Genomic DNA, 12,500 nt, shown 5'->3' with positions numbered 1-12,500 from the left:
CATTAACTAAAGCCAGATGTCTCTGCTTGGCCTCGTCTCTGTCTTGTCTCTCTCTCTCTCTGGTTGTGTGTGTACTGTGCTCTATTTAAGCACTCCTCTCCCCCTCCCCATCCGTGCATGTGTTCACACTGAGGGCCGTATTCCAGCTCTCTGCACGTGTGTGTGTCTGTCTACACACACACACACACACACACACACACACACACACACACACACACACACACACGACACAGATATATGGTTCTGCAGTGTCAGAGACACGGGTTGAATTTCATCAGCTCATGCGGCGAGAAGGAAAACATTTTTAAACCATCTCTCTCCCTTTCTAATGCCTTGTTGACCTAACGTGTGAATTCGTGTTTGTATGTGTGTGTGACCCTCTAAGTCAGTCTGCCTGCAAAATGTGTGTCGTGTGCTCTATATACAGCTTTCTTCTCATTTGACCCTTGACCTTTGGCAGATGGTTTGAAGCTGTGCCAGGGAAGCAATGTGTGATTCTGCAGAGCAGACAGATTTTGTGTGTGTGTGTGTGTGTGTGTGTGTGTGTAGCTTATCTCCTGAAATGCATAAGAAGTCCAGCTCAGGCTGTGTGATTGTAGATCTAAGCTTTGCTGAGACACACACACACGATTATACAAAGCTGTTTTAACTCCCACTCTGTCATTTCTCCTTCTGATGATGCATTACTTGCATTGATGTGTCTGTTTGTGTGTGTGTATTTGTGTGAAAGAGAATCTCCTATTAGTCCTGCAGAATCTGTGAAATCATCTTCGTCTTTTGATTTTAGGGCCCCGGGGAGTTCGGTGTGTGTGTGTGTACGTGTGGTTGTTTCGGATGTTTGTGCAACCGTTCTCGTCTCTTCAGCTCTCACAGTATCTGTGTGAATGTTTGCGTGTCTTTATATGTGCGGAGGAGAGAGTGTGAAAGCGAGAGAGAGGGTGTGTGTTTGGCAGACAGAAGAGAGAGAGAGAGAGAGAGTTTGTTTAAACTGTGGAATATTATGCATGACAGAATCACAGTCACGGGACTGACTCCTCCGGTGAAAGAAGGCCTGCCGCTGCTTTACTAGAATAATATGAGGAGATTAAAGGACACTATATCCTCTATGTTGTCACACACTAAAACTAGCTCATCAAGTCATTATTATGTTCACACCTTCACCACACACACTCCAGCGCTCACTGAGATCATACTCAGATCATACTATGTAATGCATGTCATTTAGCTAATTACGTGCACAGCTTTTCCTGTAGTTCCCAGGGAAAGCAAGAACTGATAAGAATGTAAATGTGTGCCTTGAAATGCAATACTAGACGCTTTGGATACAAGCAAATGCATAAAATGTAAATGCAGTTAATAACACTGTACTATGAGATCGGTTTACTTATGAAAATATTTTGCTTTACATTACACTGTCTGTGTTGCACATTATTTTAATTGCAATTAATATAAATTACTATTTAAATACTTTTTCATTTGCAATTTAATCTTTGTAAATTGCACAGAAAATAATGAGTGCATTTTACATTTTTTAATGGCATATAGGTGATAGTTGCTGTGGTAATTTAACATGCCTGTTACACACTGTGTGTTCATGTTGCTGTGCGTGGACTTTATAAACATACTCGCGTTTTCACTCTCTTCATCTGTCTTTTTTTTCCTCTCTTGTTCTGTCTGTCTTTCTCTCTCACCCGCCCACCTTTCCTTCCTCTCTCTCCGCTCAGTAAATTATTGATCAGTGAGGCACCTCCGTGGATCACAGAGTTTGTGAATGTGTGTGTGTGTGTTTGCACTCAGCGCTAAAGACAGTATGTACAACAGACACGAACACGCTCACACAAAGTCACATGATAGTCTCATTCTACTATGTTGGCAGCATGCTTTTATTCCCCAGACTCTTTCTCTCTCGCCTCTTTTTCACACACACACACACACACACACACACACACACACACACACACACACACACACACACACACACACACACACACACACACACACACACACACACACAGTGTCAGTTTCATCAGGAACACAACCAGACCCATCTCATTCACTCCTCGCTTGTGTTGCAGAAATGATTGGAACAGATTATTACGGTTAGCAGAATATATTTACACGTACATCTCTTCGAAAACCACTCATAAAAAAGAGTGTGTGGTTTGTCAGACAGGAAGGCAGTGTCAGGTTTGTGTGTGTGTGTGTGTGTGTGTGTGTGTGTGTGTGTGTGTGAATGCTGATGCTATGAGCACATTTCTGCCTGAGCATTGGCTGTAGTCCAGGCTGAAATCTGATGCCGGTGAATGTTTCCCTCCCACAAGCCTCAGGGAAGTGTTTACTGAGAGAGTGTGTGTGTGTAAATGTTTCTCTCCTGCAGTCTGTCAATAAGAGATACTGCAGAAGTGTGAGTATGCAATGCTTGAGTTGATTTGCAGGTGTGCCTGAGAGTTTGTATGCATATGTGTGTGTGTGTGTGTGTGTGCGCCCATGTGACTGTATGTGTGAAGCACTTCTCTGACCTGTTACAGCTTGTCGGCGCTTCATGGCCGAACAGCTCGGCGCACACACACACACTCACACTCTCACACTCACACACACACACACACACACATAGAATAGCAGAAAAAAAGCCTCTTGTTAGCTCACTCACATCTTGTAAAAACCATCTGAGACACACACACATACACACCCAAAGAAGGCACACATACATCATCATAATTACACACACGGCAGAAAAAACAGCCGCTGTGAAAAATGACAACCTAACGTGATGGTAGACACATTTCACATTGGCAGGACAGATGAAGCTCAGTGTAAGTGTGTGTGTGTGTGGATTCAAAAGGCAGTAAGACTGGTTCCTATGACTAATGATCTCCTCTAAATGAATAATTGCTGTTTTCCGTTCACGCTCGCCCTTTCTATACACACTTTCGGTCCGGCAGACAGGCACACACACACACACACACACACACACACATCTCAGAGATAATGGCAAGAGTGCACGTAAATCACCTCAGTGTCCGACACGCATCCTTACACTGGGAGAGAGAGAGTTTGAGTGTGTCTTTGTGTGAAAGAGACCGTGAGAAGATGAAGGGGAAAGGTGAGGATGAAAGACAGCTGAAAGAAAAGAAGGAGTTGAGGGAGATGGAGAGACAGAGAGAGACGGAGACAGTGATGTTGGTAGCATAGCAACTCAAAAATGGTCCTTTTTCTCTCCTCTCTTTTCTCTCTCTCTCTCTCTCTCTCTCTCTCTCTCTCTCTCTCACTCTCAGAGGATCTTGACCAATGACAACATGTGTCCCACAATGCATAATATTTTAGGGCTGTTTTTCTCTTTCTGTAGAGTGTGAGACAAACCATCTCTGACACACACACACACACACACACACACACACACACACACACACACACACACACACACACACACACACACACACACACACACATACAAACACACAGAGGCGCATCAGTATGCTTAATAATGTGTGAAGTTTGCTATTCTAGACTGAGCAAACTAGTGGAAGGTGAACTGTGTTACTCTCATGTCTCTCCAAAAGTCTTTATTCAAAAACACAAGATGTAGAATGTAGTGAATGTTTGATTTGGTTACAGTTTATTTTAGTAGACTGTTAAGGTTAGGTTTATATGTAGTTAGTTGATATACTAGTTGCAAAGGTACTTATAGTCAGTTGAATGTCTGTTGGTGAGCATCAAAATAAAGTGTTAGTTGATATTAAGCAGACACTCTACTAATACTCTAACGGCTTGTAGTTGACGTGTAGTTGCAAAAGTACTTATAGTTATTTATTATGGTGCTTTTCCACTGCATGGTACAGCTCGGTATGGCTCACTGTACAGTACCTCTGGATCATACGTTTGAAAGGTTGAATCAAACTTCTAAAATTATATTAAAATGTCCAAAATATTCTGAAATTAAAAAAATATATATATTCTAAAGTAAACTTTAAATGCAAAAAAATGCTAAAAATACTTGATCAAACATTCAAATAAAATCATTCAAATGCACCCAGAATTCTCATATGTGACCCTGGATCACAAAACCAGTCACAAGTTGCACGGGTATATTTGTGGCGATAGCCAACAATACATTGTATAGGTCAAAATTATCGATTTTTCCTTTATACCAAAAATCATTAGGATATTAAGTAAAGATCATGTTCCATGAAGATATTTAGTAAATTTCCTACCTTAAATATATAAAACATTTATTTTTGTGAGTGAATGCAGCACAATCGCGAACATAAATGGACAATTTTAAAGGTGATTTTCTCAATGTTTCAATTTTTTTGCACCCTCAGATTCCAGATTTTCAAATAGTTGTATCTCGACCAAATATTATCCTATCCTAACAAACCATACATCTATGGAAAGCTTATTTATTCAACTTTCAGATGATGTATAAATCTCAATTTCATAAAATTTACCCATGTGACTGGTTTTGTCATCCAGGGTCACAAATTGTATTTCAGTAGGCTCAACCCATATCTGTTTATTACCAGTCCTGCTGGATTCTCCTTCCACACGGACCACAGATGAGAAGCAGAGATACTCCACCTCTTTATACCCTTACCTTTATACCCTTTATCTTTATACCCTTACCTGCTAATTACCATGAATTCTGAACCACTGTGAGTCGGGCTAGATCAGGGCTGTATTAAGAGTGAGTTTCTGTTTGGTGACTTTGTGATTCAGATCTGCCACAGATTGAGCAATATTGTCGAGCTGCAGTAGAGCTGGATGGCTCATTGCAGCCGTTGAGTGAGTTTTAATTTTGTCTGGCTCAGTCATCAGTCAGAAGCAGCGCTTGTGACGCTGTGATGACACTGGGTGACAAATACGAGGGACGTCATTGAATTCAGACCTACAAATGAAAATCTGTTTCTTGGTTCTGAGCTGGAGTGATATAGACATCACTGTGTGATCTGATGGTGTGTGTGTGTGTGTGTCTGAGATCATTTCACCATCAACATAAGTAATCGATTTAATTTCGGGTTTCATGTTGTGTGTGTGAGCGTGTAAGCAGGCTTTTGTGTGCAAGTAGTTATGTGGTTACGTATGCTTTTGGTGTGTTGACATTTGTTTCTAATTTACTAGATTTATCACTTTTGAATGGTATATTAATTAGCTGCATAAATCAAGTTAATTGTGAACACATATGCGTCTGCACATGTACCTCTGTGTCTGTACATACATTCGCAACCCACCAACCCTCTCTCTGTCTCTATACGTTAGGTGTGTGTGCACTGGGACGGCGAGCAGAGCGCGGAGAGGAAGTGGAGGAGACTGCGAGAGGAATGTGAGGTGGTTTTGTTGGAGCAGGAGCTGGTCTGGGCCGCCAGAAGAACCGGCTCAAACGGCACCAGCAGCGCCCAGGAGAAGAGGAGACTGCAACCCGCCCTGGTGAGTCCACATGAACACTGAAAGTACTGCCACTCGCACTATACACAGACCGTCTGATGCATATTCAGGGTTCCCACGGGTCCTTGAAATCCTTGAAAGTTTGTGAATATGAAAAAAAGATTTCAAGGCCCTGGAAAGTTTTTGAAAATATACATACACAGATACGGGTCCTTGAAAGTGCTTGAATTTAGTTTGTGCAAGAAGTTTTCTGTAAAAAAAAATTCCATATTATTCCCTCCGGTCCGCTAATGTGTTATTCGCCAACACATCGTGCCCTATGCGCACTAGCTTGCTTGATTTTGCCTACGTTAGTTACACGCATTTATGCGATACGTTAAGTGTTTCCTGCGTGAGGTTCTTTGTGTTGTACGTTGCCATGATGTTCACGTGCGCAAAACTGTAACAATGTATCTTACAAGGTAACACAATGTAACCTTGCTCTCACTTGAAATGTGTCCCTACATTAAGTCCTTGAATTTGAGGGTATTGGAATTGGAAAGTCCTTGAAAGGTCCTTGAATTTGAAGTTAACCGAGGTGTGGGAACCCTGCATATTATACGCAAAAATGTCAAGAGCTTGAAACTGAGTGACTGGATTTATGCAGCCAGAGTTGGGTTTTTTATCAGTCTGGCTTTTTTTATTAAAGGAGATGTTGTGTTATAAAAATATTACTATATTAAATATGTATCTAAATATATGAGATGAGAAGCAGAGACGAATTCTTAAAATGATTCTTGAATGAATTACACGTTTTCATTTGTTATATTGGGTACGTAAAAAGCCCGTAAAAGTCCTGACAGAAAGCAATGCATAGGGATGTAGTGTAACGTGCATTTTATATTATTTCTACTAAGTGTCGACAACTTAGTGTTAACTAATAATTGTTGCAAACTGGTACTACCAACAAAATATTAGTGCATTCTTGGAACTGGGCGTCGTTACACTACATCCTTATGCATCGCTTTCTGCCAGGACTTTTACGGGCTTTTCCCAAATCACGGAAGTGACCTCGACGTGCGGGTTAGCGGTAGCATTAGCCCTCAGTCAAGTGTTATTTAAATAAACTCCTGATGTACTTACAAACTTTCCAATGCCTCGTTTTATGAGTACAGAACCTATTTGTACTACTGTAGAAGTTTGGTACAATTCCGGGCATTATTAGTGCGGTAATTTACGAGATACAACCTTGGATTAGCGTCTGCACTAAGCCATTCGGCTGATATCTCTAAATAAGCTCTAACTTTAATAATGTTCGACCAAGGGAAAAAAGGCTTCTTGTGGGGTGTTTGGCTCGAGGTCATGGTGCAAAGGACCCTAGGTTGAAATGACTCCAAACCATCTCTTTAAAACTAATGAGATGATTATAGATTTTGGGAAGAAACGTACAGTCATCTTTCCTGTCATTATTAATGGTCATGCTGTTGAGGTTGTACATACCTTTAGTTTAAGTTCTTTAATTCAGTTTAAATACCTAGTACTGTAATAGATGCTGTGTTTAGAAAGCCCATCAGCATATGTAGACTTGTAAGACTTGTGGTTTTATATATAAGACTTGTGGTTTTAATGTGGACAGTACTTTTATGACTAATGGACTAATAGATTTAAAAAAAAAAATCCTTTTGTACCAGCTGCCATTGGTTTTTTAAATTATACTAGGTAAATTACTCATGGAAGTGTCTCCCCCGCCCCCTTTCTTCTTTGTGTGTTGTGGTGTTGAGTGTTTGTTCTTGCTGATTGTATGGTTTACTGCTGGCTGTGAAACAAATTGATGATAAAGTTGACCTCACGTTACCTCTTCTTCTAGACGGCAGATCAAAGACGTTAAAGCAGTCATTTGTGCCACTACGGCTCATACTCTACAGTCACACGTTATGTAACTTAATTTATGACGGCATGTCACCGTGGCTGACTGCGTCTTTCTACGGGTTACTCTGCGTTAAGTGGAGTGGTAACTGTGGCAACAGAGCTCTGTTTGGTCAACAGGTTGCAGAGATAAGGAGTGTGTGAGTGTGTGACCTTCCTCCATTCAGAGCACTGTGTTTATAGCTTTGTCTGATAAAACCGTGCAAGTCTGTGTGTGAGATGGGCAGTGTTTTTATATATCAGGATGGTCAGTATAAAAGGTATTTCTGCAGCAACATCTGAGAATGTCTCTGCCAACACACACACACACACTCTCACACACTCACCTCATTCTTTCCCTTTTCATGCTCTTTTCTCCTTTTTACACCTCTCACTCCTATTTTATTTCACTCTCAATGACACACGCCTGCCTCAGCCTCCCACACACAACTTGGATCCTATTGGTTTTATTATTAATGTTGAAAACAGTTTTATAATTAATAGTTTTTGGAAATAAATTGATGCGAGCCAAAAGAAGTGATTATTTGTTATGAGTTTAAATGAATTAGTCTGGCATTACTGCAGACACAGCTTCACGTTTCGGTCTCAAATAGTCATACATTATAAATATAATGTGGTGAACCATGTTTGAAGCTATTATATAAAATAAGTGATACACTGGTATATACTGTATAACTGAAATTGGCGCTGTTGTTTGGCTACCGGCAACATACATGATCATTAATTTTTGACAAATGAATTTATATTTGAACTATTGGTTTAGTAAATCTTTAATTACATGATATGCAAATATACATTTATATATGAAGCATATTTTGCTAAATAGTTGTTCCAAAAAATGGCGTTCAATTTGTGACCCAATTTCAGTGCATCGCAATCATAAGGTGAATCAATTTGAATTATTGTCAGAATATCACTATTGACTATTGACACTAGTGCCCAATTATGCTATTTTAAAGTGACTTTATTTGTCATGCACTTTGATCTTTAAACAAAATAAAGCACTTTGAGCTTTTTACATTCGCAAACACACTGCATGAAATGTAATGTTTGAAAAAGCATTACGGGGCTACTTTAAATTGTGCCGCGGATATACCATGGCATCTTTAACATTGTATATAAAGTCATGCCAAACAAACAGCCCTAATTAATTAATATACATTAATTATATTATACTCTCACTGTATGTCTCTCAGTAATCTGATTTGTTTGCTGTTCTCTTAGGAGAAACTTAAATGACTTGTAACTTAGACATATAGGATATGAAAGAACCTCTGAGCAATACGTTTTCCTGTGGGTTGAACAGACACACTCTGGTTTCCTTTTTTCCCTTACACACACACACACACACACACACACACACACACACAGAGAGATCAGATCTGCTTGTGACTTTCTCTGCTGTAGAATACCACTGAGTCAGCAGTGGTGCTCTATCACAGTGACCTGCACACATACACACACCATCCTTTTTCTCCCTTTATCTCCCTTTTTCTAGTATAATCTCCCTGGCCCTCTTTTCTCTATCACTATCCAACCTTCTTTGTCAAAAATTAACACTGCATGTATGTCAGTGTACTTGTCAGAGAGAGAAAGAGAGATTAGAAGAGACAGGAAGAGACAGACACTCACTCACTGGATGAAAGCCTGTGTGTGTGTGTGTGTGTGTGTGTGTGTGTGTGTGTGTGTGTGTGTGTGTGTGTGTGTGTGTGTGTGTGTGTGTGTGTGTGTGTGTGTGTGTGTGTGTGTGTGTGTGTGTGTGTGTGTGTGTGTGTGTGTGTGTGTGTGTGTGTGTGTGTGTGTGTGTGTGTGTGTGTGTGTGACTGTCAGACAGACCATTAACAAAGCGCTTGTGTGTGTATGTGTGTGTGAGAGAGAGAGAGAGACTGAACGTGTCGGGAGGGGGAACAGATTAGGTGTTTGTACTTTCGTGTGTGTGTGTGTGTGCGCATATTTGCAGGTCCTAAGAGATGTTTTGACCTTTACATGAAATAAAAATAAAATAAAAAGACCTGCAGTTTTACAAGAATGTGAGGTGAGGGGATTTGGGGAAATGAGAGGGATTATGACTACCTTTAGACACGAAAGTCGATATTGTACCCAAAAACCATGCTGTGAATTTAACATTGATTTAACATAATTTAAGTTATGTTAAATCATTTATTAATCAGGATTTATTCTGCCAGAAAGTTGTAATTTATTTTCATTTTCCTTTTACTGTTAAACAGCTGTTGACCTTTACAACTTTTATATGTAAATTATCCCTGATAACCTCTGCAACATAAATGCGGCATTGTTCACACTCTCATTCATAAGGCTGCACTTTTTGAACTTTATGGTATCATAAAGTACCTTACAATACAATATACTTTGCAATGCATCACAATATCATAATTGTTTCAGTTGCATCTTATTTAGACAAACTGCTTCTTCATTAATTGAGCTATTTAGAAAATAATGTGCATGAACACAAATAAAAAATATATTGATATAAAGATTTAAAATATCAGTGCAATATTAAGAATCTTTTCAAATCTTACTAATGTAAATTTGGATGGTCATATGTTAATTAGTGGTAGGCTGATATTAGCAGTGCTCAGGTTAAGTATTAAGACTGTTATGCGATTACCTACTTGGACTGTGTTGCATTGGCTGATTATAGCAGACAGTTGTCGGTCCATCTTTCTGTTGACTGACAGCCCTGTCAAAGGCTAACACGTCTTTTCTAATTATTTTATTTGTGAATTTGAGTTATTTTTTGTGTAATATATTGTGAGTTATTTTTTGTGTAATATATTGTTTTGTGTCAGTATGATATTTAAAAAAAATAATAATATTTTTTTCAATTAGTAATTAGTATTCATTATTTTTTTTATATTAATAAATAATAATAATTATTAAATTAATAGTTTTAAGGCCCATTATTGTAAAGACAACTATCATGATAACTATATTAGCATCGACACTAACGGACAATAATTATTTATTTTGGTAACACTTTATTTTACAGTGTCATTGTTACATATGTTACATGTAGTTACTATAGTAATATCTATAAATTATGCATAATTACATGAAACTAACCCTAAACCAAACCCTAATCCTATAGTAAGTACATGTAGTTAGTTAATATTACTCAGTACTTAAATGTATAATTACAGTGTAACAACGACACCTTAAAATAAAGTGTAACCTTCTTTTTATTATAAGTGCACGTATGCCGCTTTAAAAGGCTGGCTCTTTAAAGTCATGTAGATTCTGATTGGCTGTCAATGTTTTCATCGTTTATCAACTGGACAAGAAATTATTTTGAAAGGTATTCTAATGATATTGATGTCAAAATAGACAGTAAAAACTTTTTTAATGCTATTTCGTTAACACTTTATTTTACAGTCTCCTTGTTACACGTTACATGTAGTAGTTACTATAGTAATTGCTATAAACTGAGCAAAGCTACATGCAACTAACCAAATCACACCCAGCCCTATAGTAGTTAATTATGATTACCCAGTACTTAAATGTACAATTACACTATACCACAAACACCTTAAGATAAAGTGCAACCAAGATTTCTATATATATATATATATATATATATATATATATATATAATATGACACAGTATTCCTCAGAGAGCGTGCACATATCTATGTAGCATCGCATGTAATATCAGAGACTGGACATTCAGTGCGCATTCATGATTCACTGTGTGATGTACGTGAACGTGTGCACATTTCACGAGAGCGTGACATCAGATTTATTTCCGAAGGGATTCTGCACAGCAGTGCCATCATTTCAGCAGAGAGAGAGAGAGAGAGAGAGATTTTTTTTCCATTTTATTCCCTCTGTACCTTCCCAGAGACCAGCAGAGCACAGAACAGAGAAAGCCGTCTCTTGCTACACTTCATTAGTCTGAATGCAGTTTAAATAGAGAGTTGCGTGTGTGTGTATGTGTGTGTGTGTGTGTGTGTGTGTTTATACACAGCTGTAGAGTTGTGTCAAGTTACCTTGGACTCTGCTCTCAAAGTCATATTTATGTACCAGCTGCAGAGCTTACATTACTCTGTGACCTTGCAGAATAACAGGTCAACCGCACGTCTGTGTGCCGGCTCTGTGTGTCCTAGGAAATTTATTTCCTCTGGGGGTTTGGGGTCTCTTTCTCATCGGTGTTGGTTTCCCGCTTTATGAATGTTTCCGACTTTTTTTACTTGGGTGAAACTTCACGAGAGCTTCACAAGAAAGCATGCACGTCCATTTTTAGGGCCCAATGAAATTTTTCCATATAAATTTTTCTGGATTCAAATCGAATGGTGTAATTACATTTTAATAATTAATATGCATATCTAATCAATTGAATTTCATAAAACTTTATAGAAAATATAGGGCCCTACACTGAAAAAACATTGGTGTAGGATGTTCAATAATGTTTTATTTACAACTGACATTTTTTTTAACAGTGTGTGAAATTGGTTTTTATTTTTCACAAATTCAGTTTTATATATATATATTTATGATTTAATTCAAATTTATCATCAAAAACTGTTGTAATTAAATTAATTCATAAAACACTATAAACATCACGCATGTTTAAGTATGTGTAAAAGATGAAACTGTAAAAGATGAAACTGTAGAAGATGAAACCTATTCATTCTGAGACATTTTACACTTAAAATTTCTTTTTGCGGTGTAATAATCACAGACACTAGTCCATATCGCGATTTCAGTTTATTTAATTGTACGCTCCTACTTTTGTTGCTAATTTCTGTGACTTTACGTGTCACATTTATCTGTATCTTTTGAGTTTTAGCGGGCAAATTACACTAATTTCAATAGAAATCCGTGCGATCGAAAGTCTTGTGAAAGGGGTGGAGAGTTGGCTATTGAAATCTGTCATGCTGACCAACAGAAGCTGCTTGGGTTTATAGTGACTTTTGTGCTTCATACATTACTATACTATTGACAATGGAAAATTACCTTGTTTTGCCCGCAAAATTCTGGCAAAATTTAGCTAATGTGAACACACCTTTATATAGTAAAATCCGTTTTAGTGACTGGATCCACACCGCGGGAATCATAGTGTTCTACATGTTGTTATTTGTTTCATCTCATGCTTGTGTTTTGACAAGTCTCACAATGTGTATGTGTGAGATTGAAGCCTCGGCAGGACTCTATATTTAGCTTGTGTGTGTGTGTGTGTGTGTGTGTGTGTGTGT

The 12,500-nt window shown here is 38.4% G+C and overlaps 1 protein-coding gene across 1 annotated transcript in view; it reads left to right on the top strand.

Annotated features, from left to right (window-relative positions):
• The window catches only part of jmjd1ca (jumonji domain containing 1Ca), a 68,223-nt gene that overhangs the window by 4,791 nt on the left and 50,932 nt on the right, over positions 1–12,500 (top strand). The window contains exon 2 of the mRNA XM_081347344.1: positions 5,257–5,424. Within this exon, the coding sequence (XP_081203470.1) occupies positions 5,257–5,424 (168 nt within the window). The remainder of the gene's footprint in view (positions 1–5,256; positions 5,425–12,500) is intronic.

This window comes from Scardinius erythrophthalmus, assembly GCF_964197995.2.
Source record: "Scardinius erythrophthalmus genome assembly, chromosome: 19".
Taxonomy (NCBI): domain Eukaryota; kingdom Metazoa; phylum Chordata; class Actinopteri; order Cypriniformes; family Leuciscidae; genus Scardinius; species Scardinius erythrophthalmus.
The sequence above is the reverse complement of the archived record's forward strand: the minus strand, read 5'-3'. Positions and strand labels throughout refer to the sequence as shown.